The sequence below is a fragment of the Toxotes jaculatrix genome, chromosome 5, assembly GCF_017976425.1.
Source record: "Toxotes jaculatrix isolate fToxJac2 chromosome 5, fToxJac2.pri, whole genome shotgun sequence".
NCBI classification, from domain to species: Eukaryota; Metazoa; Chordata; class Actinopteri; family Toxotidae; genus Toxotes; species Toxotes jaculatrix.
In genome coordinates, this window is record NC_054398.1 from 14,268,898 (window position 1) to 14,289,268 (window position 20,371).

The window sequence follows — 20,371 nt, forward strand, 5'->3', positions numbered from 1 at the left end:
CGCAGAAAACGTGAAAGGTGCCCATACAACCGGCATGGTTGCTCAACATGCCGTGCAGGTAGTGTTGCCTTCCGGGCATCACGTTTCAACATCATCGTAAACACACAGTGGAAAAACATCTCAGCATATAGGGTTTAAACTGGACTTGGTAGTGTTTTTCCACGGGCCACGTGTGTGTGTGTGTGTGTGTGTGTGTGTGTGTGTGTGTGTGTGTGTGTGTGTGTGTGTGTGTGTGTGTGTGTGTGTGTGGGCTGTCACGGGTTAAAATGTACCATGGAAGTACAATATAATATTCTCCACTGATAACGCTGCTAGTTACGGCTTCCTGTTCAAGATGCGTTCAAGTGAAAACGATTCAGGCAATTTCAAAACAGAATTTAAAATATCCTACACTTAACCGTTACTCTTCCGATCTCGGTGCCATCCAAAAACTGTTTGAAGGCGACAACTGAAGCAGCAGCTACCGACTGTGTGCAACAGCAGGTCCGATGCGCCGCCCCGCCGCTGTTTTAACAAACGTTTTGGCAGCGCTGAACGCGACCCCAGGAGTCAGGTTTCAAGGGGGAGACAACAATGGAGACGTGGTGACCGGTTCGGCTTGTACAATACGTTACAACAGCATATCTCACCGGAGGCAGCAGATGTGTAAGAGACAGGACTACGGCTCTGCAGAAAGGTACCACACGGAGATGCAATTTGTAATCTAACGGTTAGGCTTTTGATGCTAGTAGGCTGAAAAACACACCATTGTAGTTGTGTAATTAATGTGAATTGCTTTAATTTGGATTCGTTCAACATATTTGGTTGCGTTAATATTTGGGTATTTTTAAACTACCGTACGTTTTGTAACGGTTAGCTAAATGTGGATTACTACCGGGCGTCTAGCTTGCAGCTGCCTTCTAATTTCAGCCTGCCTGTGAGAACAGGCGCAGATATCTGAGCCTGTTTACACTGGATAAAACCAATATTGCTTATATTCATAACCATATAGACAACGTAGTTACTGAGAGTGTCCTGCTGTGAGGAATTACACGTGTCTTGCCTTTTTCTTTAACCTTCAGTGTAGTTGATGTTATAACGTTATGTATGACAGAACCACCTGGTACTAATGCTAGACTTTCGGTAAAATACCTGTAATATATGTTAGTGCTCATGTCCAGACGATGGAGAAATGATCTGTGAAGACTTTCTCAGGCTTTTCTGGTGGTTTGCTTTAGGCTGATTTTAAAGGTATTTGAGAGATGAACGTGAAGTAACTGTTACAGAACTCCGTTTTCCCAGACAAGGAAATACTTGAAGACTTTTGCCCAGCACTGTTCCTATACATTGAGGAAGAAAACAGCCTGTATTAAAGATGGGTTTAATCAGTGGTGGAATGTAGGTGGCACACAGCTACAGTTTGGAGGTATTTGTACTTCACTTGAGTATTTTTTACGGACACTTCTTCTTCACCGCATTTCGGTAAACAGTGTATGTATGTGTGAGGGTAACATGTTACGCTTATACATACATACATGTACACCCACTAGTATACCAAGTGCAATAACTCCACCTCCAAAAGCTTCAGCAATCAAACGCTGCTTACACAATAATGCACCAGAGATATTCCATTATAATATGATAAATATATTCTAGCTCTGACATTTACTTCTAATAGATTATTTTTACATCGTGAAATTTCTACTTTACATAAGCAAAGAATCTAAATAATTGTAAGTGTTTATCTGACCCTGTGCAGCAAAAGCGCTCTGATTTTGAACATTATAGAAAATACAACTCAGAGGGAGGACTTTGGATCAATAAATGACAGATTTAATGAGGATTTCACCAAGAATGGTACCGATTATGTTATTACAGAAGCTCTTGGGCACATTTTGTAGTGACAAACCATTCTGGTGTTTATACATTATCTCAGATGAAATCAAACATTAACTACATTACATTGGTAATCCATTGCATAGAAGCAGATACAATGTGAGCGAAAGAACTAAGCAAGCTAAACTGAATTACAGCTCATTCACTTTACTGGTAACATTTTAAAATTATTTTTCATAGTTAACTTCTCAAGTGTATTTCCTTCAATTGTTATTTTGTAGTTCTGTTATTTAAAATAAACTATTTAAAATAAAGCTATTTCCCAAACTGAAGGTTTACATACTTTTTCAAAGCCCTCTCCACGCAGCTATGAAAACAGCTCTGGTGGAGGAAGGCAGATTCTGGTGTGGAAAAATATTAGAAGAGGCCTTAAGAAGTTTATAGGTTTTAAAGGTTTTTTTTTTAGTGAAGAATCAAACTCCCTGCAAGTTGCTAAAATCCAAATTACAGAGGACGCGACATCACTGTCCTCAGTGTTTGACTGGTCCTGGCCACGCACTTTTTATCTGTGTGGAACATCCCTGGGTGATAACACCCGTCAGTCAGCTATTTGTGTGTTGTAGGTCACAGATTTAGGCTGTATGCTCTTAGGCCAAGATAGCAGACATTATCATTTTGATTACTCTTCCACGAGAGGTTTTACAGCCCTGTTATGAGTCTCATTCAGTCAGGATTGCTCCCAGAATTTAAGTGCCTGTTCAGGTTAGGTAAAGTAATGTAACCGTGTTTTGAACATGGGTTGCGTTGCTCTTGTAAGTCTTACAATGATTACTTATGTCAGCAGTACAAAACTGAGTTCAAAATGAAGTTAAATGTTAGGATTATGGTACAACTCTGGCTTTACAAATGAGAGCCGGAGTACATTAAAGCTTTGCTGATTGTTTGGCATCCTAGAGGAAGTTATACAAACAATGATTGTATTATATGTGGACTCTATAGAGGATGAGTGGGAGAGGCCCTGACCATGTCTTTTCACAGCCTGTCAAGGTCAAGTGAGACTTGTCTGAAAAGTGCTTATTGCTTTATGCATTGGTACTTCCTGGAAATGGCAAAAGACAATAGCACTAACTCTCAGTGGGGGTTGTAACACAGCCCCAGTGTTACACTACTGACTCCTGTTAAACTAACATCTGTTTTTTTGTTCATACTTTTATGTACGTATTGTGTTTTATATGATATATGTCGGCGCATACTGATAGACTGTGCATTGTGTAACCAGACAATCATGGCAGTGGATGTCCCTGGACTGGTGGCTGTGTTGGTTTTCTATCTCGTCATCCTGGTAATCGGGATCTGGGCATCTCGAAAGTCCAAAAAAATGGAGAAGACATGCGCTGGAAACAAGAGCGAAGTTACCATTGTCGGTGGACGCAACATCAGTGTCTTAGTTGGGGTTTTCACCATGACAGGTAGAAGCTTTCTTTTCATGTCTGTTTAGCGGACTTATGTGTTCCTTAATGTGAGTGTTCTGTGCTCCTTTCTCTATGTTTTTTTTTTTCTCCAGTCTTCACTTATTTTCTGTGCTTTGCTTTTAGCAACATGGGTTGGTGGAGGTTATATTATGGGAACCGCTGAGGCTGTTTATTCTCCTACTCGAGGTCTTATTTGGGCTATGGGGCCTCCTGCATATCTTATTAATTTTGTTTTGGGTAAGTAACTGAAACGCATGAAGCTTCTGTATAATGTCATACAATAGAGGTTAATCTCATGGTTGTTACATAAACCTCCAAATGACTAACATGATTACTATGCCGCTCCAAAAGTGTGTCTGACATTTATTTTTAGTGCAGAGCAAATGCTTTATTTTCTTTGTATGCTTACTATCTGAAGGAGGACTGTTTTTTGCGAAACCTATGAGATCGAAGCGCTACGTGACCATGTTGGACCCGTTTCAGCATCGCTATGGCAACGCGTTCACTGCTACACTACTGCTTCCTGCTTTGGTCAGTGATATTTTGTGGGTTGCCTGCATCCTTGCTGCTCTAGGTAAGTAATTCTTTATACATAAAGTGGGTCTTTGTACCTTTTTGTGACAATTTTAACATGACATCTTAACACTATGGTTCTGCCATAATCCATCATTCATGTTACATATTTGTTTTCCATTGCTGATGTAATTTTTTGTGTGTGACATCCAGGAGGAACGATGAGCGTAATTCTTGGGTTGTCGTCCGCCCTCTCCATCGTTATCTCGGCAGTTGTCTCCGTCATCTATACATTTCTAGGGGGTCTCTACTCTGTGGCCTACACTGACATCATTCAGCTTTCCTTCATCTTTGTCAGCATGGTGAGAAACAGAGAACGCACACAGAAAGAGAAGTATAGAGGGAGTGCTATAAAGTAGTGAATGACAGAAATATCTGAGAAGAGAGAGGGAGGTGGGTGGAGGGAATGCAACAGAAATAATGGGGCTTATCTGAGATGGATAAATACATTTGGTAAGAAATCTGAGTAATTTAATAGATAGCTTCTTCTGAGTTTTGCTGTAACTGCTGTTTTTTTCTCTGTTTCAGTGGCTCTGTATTCCTTTTTTGTTACTCAGCCCTGCAGTTACTGACATCTCACAAACAGCCCACATCAACCAAACAAATGGCAACTCGTGGCTAGGAGAGCTGGAGCTGGCGGATGCAGGAAAATGGGCAGATGAGATGATGCTACTGGTTAGATTTTCAAATTTATTTTGTGTTGCACACATTGCAACCACATCTCTGCTATAGGCTTCCCATTCATTCAGTAAAACCTGTTATTCATCAGTGAAGCTTTGTAGTCACAACATACCAGAAAAACAGCATGTTGTCAGGGTTATTTATGTGTAACAAAATTGTCAGCATTTGACTATATGACTTATCGTGAACTTCGCCTGATGTCTGTGTAGCTGTGCAGCTGGTTAATTACTGCTCTGGTCAGATACAAGGTTGTGTGGTGTGAATGTAAATACCTAAAGTGAAATCAGCTGTTCTCAAACAGAAAATATGGTGCCTCTAGTTAACAGACCTTTTACACAACAGACATTTTGACTTGTCATAGCAGAAAAAGCACAGGTGTTACTCATAACATCGATGACGTCCCAGTAAGCCATGACGATGTGACAGTGAGCCAGCAAGACAAACATCAGGAAATTGGGCATAATACCAATAAATATATGTCCATTGTTCATGTTATTAAAGACAGTTTGACCAGTTAAACTGTTTGCTGTGAGAACGGCATGGATTGCAAAGCTGTTCACTGACAAAGCCTTTTTTTTTGTGTGTGTGCATTCACATGTATGTTGTAGGCTTTAGGGGGACTGGCCTATCAAGCTCTGTACCAGAGGATCCTCTCTGCTGCTTCCTCTGCTCAGGCCCAGGTCACTTGTTTTGCTGCTGCTGGGACAGCATTTATCATGGGAATTCCCTCTGTGGTCATTGGAGCAGTGGCAGCCTCTGCAGGTACACGTGAATGTGAACACGTTCGTTTATGTTCAGTTAGACAATAGTTAGGTCCCATTACAATGATAAATGGCAAGGGGTGATATAAGCTTGGTTGTGTGTGAATATCCTGTGAGCATTTGCATGATGGGTTATTGTTAGCATATCATACTGATTATGGTGGGACTTTAGTGTATGTCTGTTTTCAAACATTTTGCTTCCATCTCCCCAGTGCTTGAGTTTTTATTTTTATTTTTTATTTTTTTGACACCATCACCATAATCTTAAAACACTTTTTCCCCTCCCATTATTTCTTTTTCTCTTGCACCTGTCTGTCTCTTTCTCTGCCTCGGTATCTGACGCTCTCTCTTCCTTTCCTGTTCTCTAAGACTGGAACCAGACAGCGTATGGTTTACCCCCTCCTTTCGAACGAGGGGAGGCAGGGAAGATCCTGCCACTGGCCCTGAACTACCTCACACCCACCTGGGTATCAGTGTTAGGCATTGGTTCTGTGGCTGCAGCAGTCATGTCCTCCATGGACTCCGTGCTGCTGTCCTCAGCATCAATGTTTACACAAAACATTTACAAGACGACTTTGAGGAAGCAGGTGTGTGTGTTTGAATGTGTTTGGTTCAGCATTAAGCAAAGTAATTCCATTTTTACTATCCCCTTCCTCTCTCTCTTCCTGCAGGCCTCAGAGCGAGAGCTGCATTGGGTGATCCGTGTTAGTGTGCTTCTGGTGGGCCTGGCAGGAACAGGCCTTGCCTTTGGTGATGACAGTGTATTTGCCCTATGGCTTGTAAACGGGGACCTCCTCTACTGCGTGATCCTCCCACAGCTCATCTGCGTGCTGCACTGGCACTATGCTAATACCTACGGTGCTATCAGCGGCTATGTGGTTGGGCTTCTGCTGCGTGGACTGAGCGGGGAGCCATTGCTCGGGATCCCTCCTGTCATCCTGTATCCTGGCTGGAGGGAGGAGGATGGGGTTATCACACAGTACTTTCCCTACAGGACTCTGGCCATGCTTTCTTCTGTGATAAGCATTACTACAGTGTCCTGGCTGGTGGAGCTAGGCTTCTGTCACCAACTAATACCTCAGTCCTGGGATTTCCTGGGAGTTTTTGAAGAGAAAAAAGAAGCAGAGGCAGAGGAAGTACCTGTTCCTCTGGAGGAAAAGAACAATATCCTTAATACAAAATTCTAGGTTTTAGTACAACCAAAACCAAACCTTTTTTTAGGCAAATTTTTACAGAGTCACAGACTCTTTATGCACTCTTTATGTGACCAGAAGGGAGGGTGATTCAGGGAGTGTTTGTTGGTTTGTTTATTGTCAGCAGGATTATACAAAAAAGTTCGGAACCAGTTTGCAGCGAGCGTGGTGGAGGGATGGGGCACGGGCCAGGATAGAACCCATGAAATTTTGGTTCAGATCTGAATCGTTTACTTTGAATTTTTATTTTTTTCTCTAAAGTCTGGCGTATGTTGTTTTACAATGGCCCTGGCGGAGGTCTTCTGGTTTAATCTGTGTAATGTTTAACTACTGTCACACTTTCTAAGAAGCAGTTTTTCCACCTTGCATTTAATAAGCACTCTGGACAAAGTTTGGGTTCTACTGGAGATGCAATACTTGAGACGTTGAGCCTGAGTGTTCCTCAGAAACAGAAACACCTTTTAAAGGATCATCACCGAAGGACCATAAAGATATAGAAGTATGCTTATTATTTTTAAATGTTTTATGATTGCATGTGTTCATAATATATGCATATATATATGTCTTTGATTTTTCCATCTGATGGAATCTGTTTTTATGTGTGATTGTGTGTGTGTAAGAGAGATGATGAGACAATAAATGGTGTCTGAGCACAAACTACCTGCCATAAATGTTAAAATGTTGTAAAAAGGTTGTTAGTGGTGCGGGGTGTAGCACTGCACACTATTGTTATTCTCGTTTTTCTTACACCTAGAATTTCGGTTCATAACTCGTCCCACACTGTTGAGCGCACACCAACAAATTATACATCAAAACGTGCGGCTCGATCGGACTCGGTGTGCTTGTATTTTTTTCTCCAGAATATTCATAATATGTATTTGAGGTGTATTCAACTTTCAACCAAGTTGTGTAGTTTTTGAACGCTGACCCTTTAATTTTGGATCATGAGTGATTTTGGAAAAATTCAGAGTTTACAATGGGTGTGTATTGCGGAATGGTCCAGCCTAGAGTGGGAGCTTAGAGTGTAGAGGCTTTCAAAAAAGTCTCAGAAATTTTTACTTCACATGATGACTACAGCTACAAATTTTACTCTACAACAGTGATATAACTTTGTAGCCACACTTGTCTTCTTTCTCACAGTGTGTTTACACAGTAAACACCTAATAGTTAAATAGTTAAATAGATAAAAACCTAATAGTTTCACAGTAGGATTTACATTTTTTGAATAGTCTGCCTTTTAGCAACATGAGTGGCTCTCAGCCGCTCCACTGACTCCAATGTAAATCGAGAAGAGGATTTTTGGAGAAAAGCAGAAAATAAACTTTTTAAACTTGCCGTATTATCCACATTTTTGACACTAGGACCAAAACAAAAAATATCACTGTTCGGTAAGTTCTTGTGGCTTTGACGGTGAAATTTGTTTGGCAATATCATGTTTGGTTTTTGAATAAATAGTAGTTTGACAGGTCCGAATCAGAAGTTTTGAGTTAATGGACTGATGGATAGATGAGTTTGGAGACTCCCAGCAGACTTTCCACCCTGCAGGGATGGACACACTGGACTGTTCCACCACAGTCTGTGAAAGCAGCAGACACCAGAGTCAGGGGAAGTGAGAGAGCGGCAACCAAAGGTAAGATCTGAGGTCATGCTGAAGGTTTGCTTTAGTCTGTTTGCTTTTTACTGATGGCTAATGATTTTTTTTCCTCTGTTCAAGTCATATGTCCAACCTTAAGGAAGGCTGGAAGGGGAATGCTGTGACCTGACCTGATCCACCAAGCCCTGGAAACTGCCTAGATCTCTGGACCTCACCTCTGAAGGACTGTTGCAGCCCACATCACACAAGTCTGCAAGCTGACCTTTATTTATTTATTTATTTATTTATTTTTATTGCGTGGTGGACAGAGACGACTCAGATAGCTCAGACTACTGTAAAGATGCACCCAGTTTGGATATATATTTGCTTCATTTTCCATCTATTGGTGATGATGAACGCAGTGACCACTGTGAAAACCTAATAGATGTGTCAAGTTTACCAGTTCAAATAATGATTAATTTGCTACTGAGCTACATGCTCTTGACATACTTGAAGTTGAACACCTGAATCCAAACCCTGGAGAAACTGTCTGAACACGTGCTGGTATCCATGTTTTTTAATGGAAATGTTATCTTTTAATTAAAATATTAAAAATACAGGTTGAAGTCAAAGGATTTCTTTGTCTCTTTTCTTGTATGTTTCACATTTAATTTTGTCACTTGGGTGAAGAAAATCTTGTATTTTATCCTTTACAAAGGTCATGAATATATTTTGGGTTCTGCTTTACAGTAACAGTACAGACAATGAATGGGACAGCACAGCACACCGCACCACTCTTGCGATTTCCTGCAGGGGAATTGTCTAGTTTTAGTTACTGTGCATAGATTGGAGTGCCACGACTTTTGCTACCGTTGTTTCCTTTAGAGCAACTTTATGCTCTAAACTTTATGCTCCCATAATATCTGACATGAAGTATACTTTAAGCACACTGCAACTGTCGTGCAGCGTTTGCAGCAGCAGAGGGCGACACCTAAACACTGAAAGGACCTAAACAGCCTGAGTCGAAGTGAATCTGACGAGATGGTGCTTTCCAAAAAGAAAGGAAAAAAATCCACAAAAGTGCTGTATGTAAATCCAAACCAAAAAAAATGGTGCCACTGAATTTAAGTTCATTTTTACCAAGAGGGGAGATGCAGGTTTCATTTCTTCCGCTTGCTTGGCCTCGCATTTCACCCCAGCTGTGCAGGAGGCTCTCCAGCACAGCTCAGGTTTAACTGATGACTTTAACGCACACGTGAGTATTATCTAACCCAACTTAAACTACAGTTATTTTTACTTAAACCACAGAAATTATGTGGCAGATACCTCATATATTTGCTTCATTTACAAGCTGCTTCCATCGATGCACAAAGTTTTTATTACATTTGGTCATTTAGCTTCAGAAGCATTGTACGTAAATGAACAAATAAAAGCAATATATAAGTAATATAATGCTTCTCAGGTATGGTTTCCGATAACATTTAAAAAAAACGAAAGTAATGTGAGAAAACATCACATCAACATTTCTTCAAATATGTTTTAAATGAACGAACGTCCACTAACACATGTAAGGTTGTTGTTAGGAGAAATCATCAAATCACTTAATTCAAATGATGGAATATTTGTAATGTTATCTCAAAATCATAACACCGTCTTATTATTTCCCGATTGTCTATTATAATGACAAATTTGATAGTCGATCTTTCTTCTTCTTCTTTTTTTTTTTAATAAAATGGCGAGGAAAAACTTCCCAATATCAGTTTTCAAAAACAAAGCGATAACAGGATTTTCTAGGCTGAAAATGAAAAACACTCAATCCGACAAGAAATAATTAGAAAATTCTAATTATCTGACATGTTTATGATGTGATTTTTTTGACGGTGGCATTATAAAAACGTGCATCCGGGATCAAAGGAGCTTCAGAATGAATAGCGACGCCCCTCGCACACTGCGCTGCCTCTGCTGAGTGTATGGGGATGAATGAACGATAAAGGCAGTGCCGGCAGTCCTCTATTGCATAAAGCTCCATGTCAGAGTTTACTCAGGACCTGTGACGATGTGGTGGAGTGTAACCTATGGTACAGCTCCGTGGCACAAAATAGACTTCACGGTATGGAAGGTTTAACCATAGTCCTGTTCAAGAAGGAAAGAGGTCCTATGATCTAATTTAAAAAAAAAAGTGAGTGGTGTAATTATTTTCCTCTATATACTGCAGTAACCTAATAGTTATTTTGTTCTTAGAATAATAATATATTTCCATTTGTTGTTATAACAACATTAAATCAACAGAATGACTATCTGCACTTTTTTTTCCCTCAAGCATACATTCCATTGAAAAAGTTCCAATTTGAGATCATGTCAAAATTGATTTTATTTCAGGCAAGGCTGTTACTCATTTGCAACAAGAAATATCACATCACATCTAGAAAAGTAGTGAACATTAAAGGTTGGCCTCTCGTTAAATGTTGCGTGAAGAACCCCAGAACAGATGCACAGTCCCCCCCCCCCCCCCCAAAAAAAAAGTCCAATTCACATTACACACACAGGATGAAATAAATAGTTGAATTCAAAGTTATTTTCATCACCAGCAACCACGTGGTTTTACAGAAGAAATCCAACTATAGTCAGTGATGATTATTAAGCCGCGGTTAACCCCACGGTTTGTCTAATCCACACTGGTGGTGTGTTTAGTCTTTTCCCCTGAGAACCTCCTGAGGTGAACTGAAGTTCAGCTGCGACGTTACAGCAACAGTAACCATGATTGTTCATGCGAAGGATTTGTTGTTTATTTTGTTCCCTCTGTAACATTAGTATCTGTTTCTCACATGAACATAAAATCCTGTCACAAAAAAACAATTCTGTCCAAACTGAATGGTTAAAAGTGTTCTTAAACGAGCTAATCTGAAAGGTTAATGAGTATATGTGGACCAAAAAACAAATTCAATTTTTTAAAACTCTTACCTTCATTGTAAACAATGTAATCACTGATCTCTCTCTCTGTGTGAAAAGCTTTGGAAGAAGTTAGTCATAGATAGCATGGTCTAGGGTTAATGGATTTTGGACTTATAATGTAACTCACCTAACTTGCTACTGCAGGTTAGGGTGTAACATGTTTTCATCTTTGTTTGTGTAAAATACATCTGTCCTGACAAACTGGAACCTCTCGATTTTAAGAGTTATTTTTGGAAGATCGGGGGACTAAGTAATTGGCTAGGAGGGCCCTACTGGTCCCTCACATCTTTCCCCAACACATTTTGCCCGGAGTCCCAGAAACCAAACTGTATACTGATACTGGAATACCCATAATGCACAGGTTTGCTATATGTCAGTGAGTGGTGGATACCTTAATTAAAACAGGAATCTGTTTAAGAATATGAGCCATGCAATATGAACTAAAAAATAATGATATTAAAACTACATTTTGACACATGAATCCTTTACAAGATCTTAATATAAGGACAAATTCATGAGCCACCTTACCGAGCATACCCACACCTGACCCCCTCAGTTTCACTGGCTCACAGACAACATGGTGCCTTTGTTCAGGCCACACATCATTTAAGACAGTGCTTATTAGAGTTTAGATTTTCTACCAGGGGCCAGTCTCACAAAAATGATTTGCGATTTACTTAACACGCAGATCACAAATGGTGATTGCCAGTCACAAATTGCAGATATAAATTTGTGAGTCCTGCAGGGCTCATGGAAAGATCGCAGATAAGACATTAGCTGTACTGCATTAATGAAATGTGCCAAAGTTGATAGAAAAACATATCTCATTGTCATGTTGTAAATTTGTTGAAATGGGGCCCTATGGGTGATCATCTTGCGACCGCTCACCAGGGTCCCGAGCCTCAGGTTGAGCACCACTGACTTAAGAGATGTAACTCAAGTGAATGAGAAGATACAGAGAAAACTGTGATGAACTTTACAGCCACACTTTGTCTCTTCCACCAAAATACTGAGAAATTCTTAACATTTTGAACTACTGATACGTGATACACAGAACATCTCTGCACCAAAAACAGGATCCACCCAGGGGTCCCCCAGCAAAATTAAGATTTATTTGCCAAAGATTTATTAACAGTAGGTGACATAACTTTGAATAAAGTTATACCAACATACTCTAAACCTCTTCATACTCCCGGACACACCGAGTTGGGTGTGTGTGGTCTTTCGTGAGTGTCGTTTGGGGTGTCCTGTTTTTTCGTTTGTTTGTTTTTTTTTTTTTTTTGAGAATCCGTGAGTCTGGATCCACTCCGGTTTTTCCGGCCTCCTCCCGGCCACCTTATCCGAAGCACTATGTGTTTCTGTGTGAGAGAAGCCGACTCTTGTTTACAGCAGAGATTCCACGGAGGAGCGGAGACCCACAGCCTGCTTTAACCGAGGGCGAACCGTAGGATTTCAGCCTCTGGATACACGCGCAACGGGAGTTTTTGTTTCCTCTCTTTCTTTTGTTTTTGTTCTTTCTTTTTTTTTGGTGAGGATAAAAGCAAAAACAAGAAACACGCTTAAAGGGCAACTCCTTGGACATATTCTCCCTCCCACCCCTATCCGAGGTCGTCTAGCTGGAGAGCTGGAGACCCATTCTCTTGCGTGGCACAAGTCTGGTATTTTCTTTCAGCTGCAAATCCCGACTGACGGCAGAGATAAGTCCGACCCGAGGAGCTGGAAAATTGGTTTAAAAAACGACTCCTGTCTGCGGGGCCAGGGCTGCTTGGTGGGGATCGGGAGCCTGTTCTGTGGCTGAATGGCATAGGCAAAAAAGGAGGTTTTTCATTCATTTTTCAGCCTCCCAGCCACCACCCCTGTGGATCTGGACGTGTTTTCTGCTTCCACCCCCCAACCACCACCACCACCACCACCACCACACTCCCCCTTCCTCCCTTCATACACAGCTATTCACACGGGGGGGATTCTTGCGAGCGACACTGGCGTTAATTTATTATGGTGGTAGAAGCCACTGATATTAACATATAGTCTGATTATTATTGTCATTGTTATTACCAGGCCTGATCGCACTGTACGCGCACTGCTGTTTTCAAGAGATGGAGACTGAAGATGGGGATTACCATCATTTATCCAGTAAAATCACTGGCATGTGTGCCATACCAGCCGACGTCAAAGTACCTTGTGATTGGCAAAAATAGCAGACTGTTTTAATAATTTTTTTTTTCTTCTACAAAGAAAACAAACTGTCATAACATTTTATACACATTTATTTAGATTTTTTTAAAGAGTAAATCCTGGTAGACAAGCAACCACGTATTTGCAGGCTGCCATAGAGTAGCCTTTTTAGGCTACAGACACATCTATTTTTCCCTTTTTTATTTTAAACCTCTTTTTTTAGAAGCTGGTGTGTCTAACCTTTATTATTTTGATTTCACTTTTCTCCCTGCTTTTTTATTTTTATTTTTTTTTATTTTTTTTGAGAGGATAATAATGTTCAGGAACATGAGATCTGACTCACCCATGGGTTGCCCGACCTTGTTTTGGGGTCTGATGCTGTCTGTCTCCACTATCTGCATATGGTCCACATATGGAGAGAGTAAGTATTCATTTTAATATTTTGTTAAAGTTTAGGGGTTAAATAGGGGGAGGCCTTAATACATTAAGTGCTTTTGCTGTCCAGTTTAACCTCTTGTAAAACAAATCGTTGCAGACTGGTGGGAGAATGCTGTTACGGTGTTTAAACTGTATTTATTTGTTTATTTTTATTATTATTTTTATAAGGAGAATACCTGGGCTTAGTGATTCCATAGGACTAACCTTGTGAGCTTACAGCAACACCGACGTGTGCCTGTTACTGACATTAGCTGAAGAAGACCATGTGGTACAGCTGCCGTCAGTAGGTGAAGACAGTTCACCAAAAATCTACTTTATTATAAACAATAACCCCCTCGACTGATAAAGCAGCGATGTTTATTCAGAAACAGGAAAAGTTACGAGGCACATGTCGCCATAATCTTCACGGTAGGAATCCAGAAAGCAGAGGATGAATCCAGGGACCGGAGCTGAAGGTTACTACGACCATGTGGCCATTTTGCATTTCGTAGTGTGGCGTCGCTGCGCATGAACAACCAAAAATCACAATCAAAATCAAACCTTTGCTTCTTAAAAGACCATTAAAACCAAAAACAGTGACCAGATAATAAACTTTAGAGGATTATCATAATAAATAATATATATGATGGGAAAAAAATATGAGCGGGGTTGTTTTATATCAAGTCGTTGTTTCAGTAACAGTTACGACTGATAATCAGAGTACAGATATGTAGTGTTAATTAATGCAGACCTTAAAATATGGGTGCACCTGAGTTTAAGTGTGTTTCCAGTTCATTCTTAACACCATGCTCTTTCACACTGATGAAACACTGGAAATGACAGAAATAATACATAAGGAACATGTAAAAACTTTTCGGTGGGAAGGAGACGTACAATATTTTAGAAATATATATATATGTACAAATAAAGCTGTTGAGTAATAAGTGAGGTATTTATTTTTTTGTTTTGTTTTGAGTTTTTAAAAAAAAAAATACACATTATCAGCCTAAAAGATATAGGCTTCTGTTAATCATTTCTTAGGAAATTTCCTAAAATCTTGCCATATTTCAAAGTATTTACTGTATAATCATATTTTGTTTCATGCTTTAAAATTTTGAATGGACTCATAAATGCTTTTTTTAAAATAGCATGCTTATTTTAAAGTTTTCTTATCTTATCGAAAGTAATCCAATCTTATCTAATGTACTGTACGTAAAAGAACACCTGCTACTAGAACAGAACAGCTGGGAATCAATGAGGGTTATATACAGCCATTAGAATTATTTTCTGTAATGTGTTAGATTATTCAGTGGAAACTCTTTTAATCAGTCTTCCAAAAACTTCAGGCCAACACTAACTGGATTAAAGAGATGATTTAGCAAATTCCTGTTTTTTTGTTTTGTTTTTGAAGTTAATATTTAACCTGCACAGTAAAAAAAAGTGATAAGTTACACTTCCGAGTTTAAACAGGGACAAGAATATGGTTCACGTGACCAGAAAAGTGTTTTAATTCAAATTGTTCCTTTGGTTGCATTTCTGTTAACAACTGTGACTCTTCCACTCTAATACTGCATCAAAGTCATGATCCTTTTTTAAGTAAGAGACACTTCATCTGTTGAATTTGACAAATCACGCACCATAGGTTGCTCATTTACCCGCTGGTCAGTTAACGTCAAGGCATCTCCAGGTGCTTCTCTCCACCTTGAGCCCGGAGTGTGTGATTGTGTGTCTGTGTAAGCGTGTGTATTTGTTGTTTACATAGTTTCTGTTATACTAATTTGCCCGTTTCCAGAGAGAGGATGTGTGGGATGGTGGAGACAACTTGACATGGGAAGGAGACATGTAGACCGACCCCTATTAGCATTCAAATAGAGGAAAAAAACTTTATTCAGTCCTATTGACCAGTGGTCCGACCGCAGCCAATGTGGGGGTGAGTTTCTTTGCACCCCTCTTAGCCGAGTGAGACACCCATGAGCGCAGTTGGGGGCTGGGAGACAAGTGGCTGCTCTCAGATCTTGACGCTCTGTGGTGTATAATACATCGGGCCATCCAGAACAAAGAGTTCAGAGACAATGGCAGTGGTGAATATCAAGAGAGGGATGAGTTTCACCAGTTTATAACTTGTGGATGATGTTTACTTCACTGGACAGCGTGGGGTCAGAATTTCTAGCTTCTGTCATCACTTAGTGGAAAATCACAGATATCCACGAGCTCCATCAGGGGTTGAAAACTTTTCTGCTCTCTTCGTTTTGATAATCTGTCCACACCAATAAAATGTAATTAAGCTCCCTTTTAACTCTCACCACAGTAAACTTTCCATGCCATGGCTTCCAAGTATGCAGCAAACAAGTCTCTAAAAGGGAGAGAGAGCGCGAGGGAGATAGAGACTTGGTGTTTGGAAATAGAATGTGCAAAAATACACTTGCAAGAGAAACAGACTTGGTTTTGTTGATTTGGAAGAGTAGAGAGTTTGTGAACTGTTTTATTGGCTTTTGCTGTTCACACGGAGCGGTCTCCTGTACAGACCGATGTGCTTAACTTCATCACTTGGCACCGTTACTATTAGAGTTATAAATAGATATGTCACTAACAACATTGGTGCAGGGGTTGTGTGAGTACAGGCACCCTCTGTCCCGTTCCATGAGGGCACACCAGTGTTCCTGTTCAGTTATTTATGAAAGGACATGTTGCTCTGGAAAACTTGAATGGCGGCATAATCAAATGTCAGCGAGCATTGTGTTTGACAGGCATCCCATCCACGTCTCCCTTTGGGGTATAGCACTTTGCAGTACAGCTCTCCTCGTCCTCATGGGGCGAGTGGCTCAGATATGACTGCTGTCACTCTATTCCAAGGTGCCCCACTCTATCTTGTGACTGGGGGCTACACAGTTACATACATCCACCCACCGCCCCTCCTCTCCCTCCACCATACATTCCCTTACCCCACTCCTGGCCTGGCCGGACGTCGGAATGCCTTGTCTCACCCCTGGCGAGAAAGTGTAGCGAGTGTTCATAGCCCTATGGGGTGTGTACGAGACTGTTTGTGTGCATGCGTGTGAGTTTATTGTGCAGCTCTCTGTGTGTACTGCAGCAGGACTCAGCGTGACAGCCTGAGTCAGTGGCATGCCCCTGTGTAAGGATGTGAAAGTGTGTCACTGGGCTAGTTTGTGAGAGTGCAGTCAAATGCTGTCCTACAGCTCCTCCAGGCTGCCAGCTGAGGTTTACAATGCTTAATTAAACACTTTATTTCAAGTGGCCCGTCATTGGATTTGCTCAAATGCAGTCTCTGGCCAACCGCACATACATCATCATGGGCTGCCGGTTTAATGGCCCATGGAGTATTGTACAATTTGTGAGATGATTGCAAATGTTAGCTCCTCTAATAGATGGCACTCACTGTATCAGCTGAAAGCTGTTCATCAAGAAGTGAATGTGGATCAGTCCTGAGGAGAGAATTCATTAGCCAAAGATTATTCTCCGAGGTGTTCCCAGAATCGAGAGCGAGAAACCTTGTCAGCGTTTCATGTTAATCAATCAGGCATGTTAATACAAAGAATAACAGTTTCTAGTGGTTGCTGAAAACTCTGAGGTTCAAATTAAAACATTAAAACATTTTCCTTCTTTTGTAAGTTTCCTGTGCCCTCCCTGGTGCTAATCCAAACACTTTTAACTAATTATTTGAGAAACCTCAGCTGTGAACCGTACAGTAAATTTAATGTTTGTTAATTAAAGTGATCAGGTTCTAATGTGCATGTAAACACAGAGTCTGTTACCTCCTGCCCTCTCCCCTCATTTTGGGAGAGGGGGCATCTTCGTGTGAGAGTTGTTATGATGGGGAGTGTAGTGTTACTGTTTAGGGTTTTGGTGATATCTGAGCCACAGTGTTTGAAGTAAGGTCCTCTGAGTGGAAGTGGTCCACCAGACCGCTGGTCAGATGACTTCCAGTATGCTGGGGATTAGGGCCAGTTGATGTGGCAGGTGTGAGGGGATATGACCGCCCAGTGACCAGCTTCCTCTCTACTCTCACAAAGACTAGACTTTAGTGGAAAAGTTTTGATTTTGTTACTGGTAAACAGGCCTGAAAATATATACTGATTCCAAACATGGCACTTGCATTAAATTCTTCCTTTTTTGATCCGTTTAAAATAGTGAACATGTAAACTCCACCTATGAAATCCAAATGAGTTTAATTTAAAAAACTATAAAAAAAAAACAAAAACAATAAACAACTACCCTAGTGTCACAATACAGGTTTAAAATATAGCATCATTTTTTATATAATGCATAGAAATGCGTAGAGCTCTCTTAGTGCTACAGAATACAAAATATAGCATACTGAAATTTATTGCTAAAACAATTAGTGGATTAATAATCAGTGACAGCAGAAAAGTAATTTGTGACAGTTTTGATAAAGAATTAATTTGATAATGATGTTAAAGAATTATGCCTCTGTAAAAGTCTGTTAATTTTTCAGGTAATTTCTCCAGCAAGATACTATCAATTTACCAGCTTCCTTTTTTGCTGTGAGCATTTGTTGCTTTCCTCTTTTTATATCATAATCAATGATCAATGCATAATGGTAATTATTATTTGCAGCCCTGCTTTCTGTACATTCACATGACACATTGACAACTTGGCAACTGCTGGGGTCACAACAAGTTTTAAGACCCCAAAACTGTTGTCCCAGACCAGAAAGATAGCCCTCCAGGAGCTTACAGCTGGATTTTATCTGGAAAAGGATAAAATTATGTGCTTTCCCAGAATGCTCAGTCTGTGACCTTTTGATAAACAGCTCAACATGCGGTCTCAAAGTCCAGATTTCAATCTTGTGTTTCTATTAGCCAAAACTGAAATTAAGTTTATTTACATACAGAGTATGAGTAGTTGGCACTGTGGTGCCATGGGGGTCAGCTACAAGGTGAGCTGGAAGCCACCTGTCACTGGTGCTTCACCCCATTAGTTCCAGAATGTCTCAGGGCAGTGGCAAGGACATCTCACTACCACCCCCCTACCAGAGCCAGAGGCTTCCTTTCTTTGCCTGTTCTGCCAACTCCTTCAGTGCCTTCTTTAGCTTGGCCCCCGACACTCCCACACCTCTCAGCAGATGGCAGACCGATGTTCCCAGTTACCCGCAGCACTGTACTTCCATGGGGAATATGCCTCTGTGCTTCCTGTCATCAGGTCTGCATTCTTCCTTTCGTTGGCAGCCTTCACTCCTCTCCCTCTCCTGGCACAGTCAGCACCACCAGGATGGTAGTCTTTGTCTCTGCAGACCACAGCACGGTGCCTGACCTGAGAGACATTGTGGTGATCTAAGTGGGAAACTGGAGCTTCCTGTCCAAGTCGACTTTCATGCTCTAGCTGCCTCCAGGTGTTAGAACACCTGGTGGAGTGTTCTGTCCTCTGCCTTCTGGGACCAGCTGATGGTTCAAGAATGGTTGAGCTCTATTTGTCTTTAGTCTACAGGCCTTCAGGATTTCTGCCAGTTTCTTGAGCATCTAGTCATGTCGCCACTGGTAGAGGTCTTAAAGCTGGACAGAATGTGGGGTTTTGAGTTTGAGTTGCAAAGGGGGCCGTTTTCTGTTGTGCTGTACCAGTGACACAGATTTCTGTGGCTGGGCAGTGTCTCATATGTAGCTTGAATCGGTAAACTCAGTTTAGCTTGTGGCATCCTTGTGCCAACCTCCATTCTGACGATACCCTCCCAGATTGTCCACATCCTTTGCTGACTCTATCATTCACCCTTCACCTTTGAGTTCTTCCTCCATTTTGGCTCTCTCAGAGATGACCAGCTCTTTCCTTCCCTCTGTATGTTTACTAAATCTGTATTTGACGCTATGTGAAGTCAAGACAAACAGTGCTCATTAGCCTTGGCTTAATTTGACCGACTTACACGGGGTCATGTTTGACTGTGTGTGTGTGTGCATGCGCAGGTGTGCGTATGTGTTTGTGTGATGACATTTCCACACAGTGCGAGGGCAAGGTTTATCAATCATAAACATGAGCCGATGGATCCCATTACGCTGTGGAGATATGTGTGTTTACTCAGCAGTGTGAAGAGCAAAGAGAGAGACAGGAGGGAGAGACACAGACACATGTATGCAGGCTTATCCCTCTCTGTGGACACTGGCACAGAAATATCCACATCACCCCTAGGTCATTATTATCAGTGCTTTAATGCCCCCCCCCCCACACACACACTTTTTCTTGTTTATGTAATGATGAATAGAGGGTTTGGTATCTAAATCTTATTTAAACGTTATTGTCTTCAGAACAAGTGGATTGACCGGCAAGAATCAGAGAATCCTGGAGGCTTAGTTTGAGGCAACATCCTACTCAATCCTTTTCCAAGGAAATGATTGGAATTCCTGGTACTTAACATGCCTAATGAGTAGAACAAGGGAATCACAAAAAGGAGATTTTTCTTTCATTACTTTCCCTCTATTCTTCTTTCTATTCCAGCATTGTTTGAGCATAAATCAGTTTCAGATAGTGATAAAACACAGTAGAATATCTGCTTGGCATTTAAAATCCCCAAACGCATATTTGCATGCATTTAGTGTTTTCTGTTTGTCATGGTTTTACACTGATAGTATGTCTTCCGATAGCTATGCTTGCCAGAGACCATATCGCTCCCTCGCCACAGTATCTCTTTGCCCCCCAGCCCCCCTTCCATTCTCTGGCCAGACACCCTCTGATTTTATTAATGCCCTCATCAGGAAGTGGGGCCTAGAGTTTCTCTTTACTAACAAACAAATT

General features: G+C 40.9%; 2 protein-coding genes across 4 annotated transcripts in view; both read left to right on the top strand.

Moving 5' to 3' along the window:
- Positions 1–348: 348 nt before the first annotated feature.
- LOC121182057 (high-affinity choline transporter 1-like) lies at positions 349–7,112 on the top strand. 3 transcript variants are annotated; one of them, XM_041038361.1, is made up of 9 exons: positions 355–676; positions 3,095–3,284; positions 3,411–3,524; positions 3,706–3,861; positions 4,014–4,162; positions 4,389–4,535; positions 5,150–5,303; positions 5,672–5,889; positions 5,974–7,112. In XM_041038361.1, exons 2-9 carry the CDS (start codon positions 3,101–3,103, stop codon positions 6,487–6,489), a joined length of 1,638 nt encoding a protein of 545 aa, XP_040894295.1. In that variant the 5' UTR covers positions 355–676; positions 3,095–3,100; the 3' UTR covers positions 6,490–7,112. The 3 variants fall into 3 exon arrangements, with proteins under 3 accessions (XP_040894294.1, XP_040894295.1, XP_040894292.1); XM_041038360.1 differs by having other exon boundaries at positions 349–483; positions 5,672–7,112; XM_041038358.1 differs by having other exon boundaries at positions 5,672–7,112.
- Positions 7,113–12,427: 5,315 nt separating this feature from the next.
- Positions 12,428–20,371, top strand: part of igf1ra (insulin-like growth factor 1a receptor) — a 79,143-nt gene continuing 71,199 nt past the window's right edge. Inside the window, exon 1 of the mRNA XM_041038604.1 lies at positions 12,428–13,616. Within this exon, the coding sequence (XP_040894538.1) occupies positions 13,511–13,616 (106 nt within the window). The 5' untranslated portion in view covers positions 12,428–13,510. The remainder of the gene's footprint in view (positions 13,617–20,371) is intronic.

Coding starts and splice junctions, on each gene's coding strand:
- LOC121182057 (XM_041038360.1), top strand. CDS start 3,101: ATGGCAGTGGATGTCCCTGGACTGGTGGCTGTGTTGGTTTTCTATCTC. Junction 3,285..3,410: donor TGGGGTTTTCACCATGACAG/GTAGAAGCTTTC, acceptor CTTTGCTTTTAG/CAACATGGGTTGGTGGAGGT. Junction 4,163..4,388: donor CCTTCATCTTTGTCAGCATG/GTGAGAAACAGA, acceptor TCTCTGTTTCAG/TGGCTCTGTATTCCTTTTTT.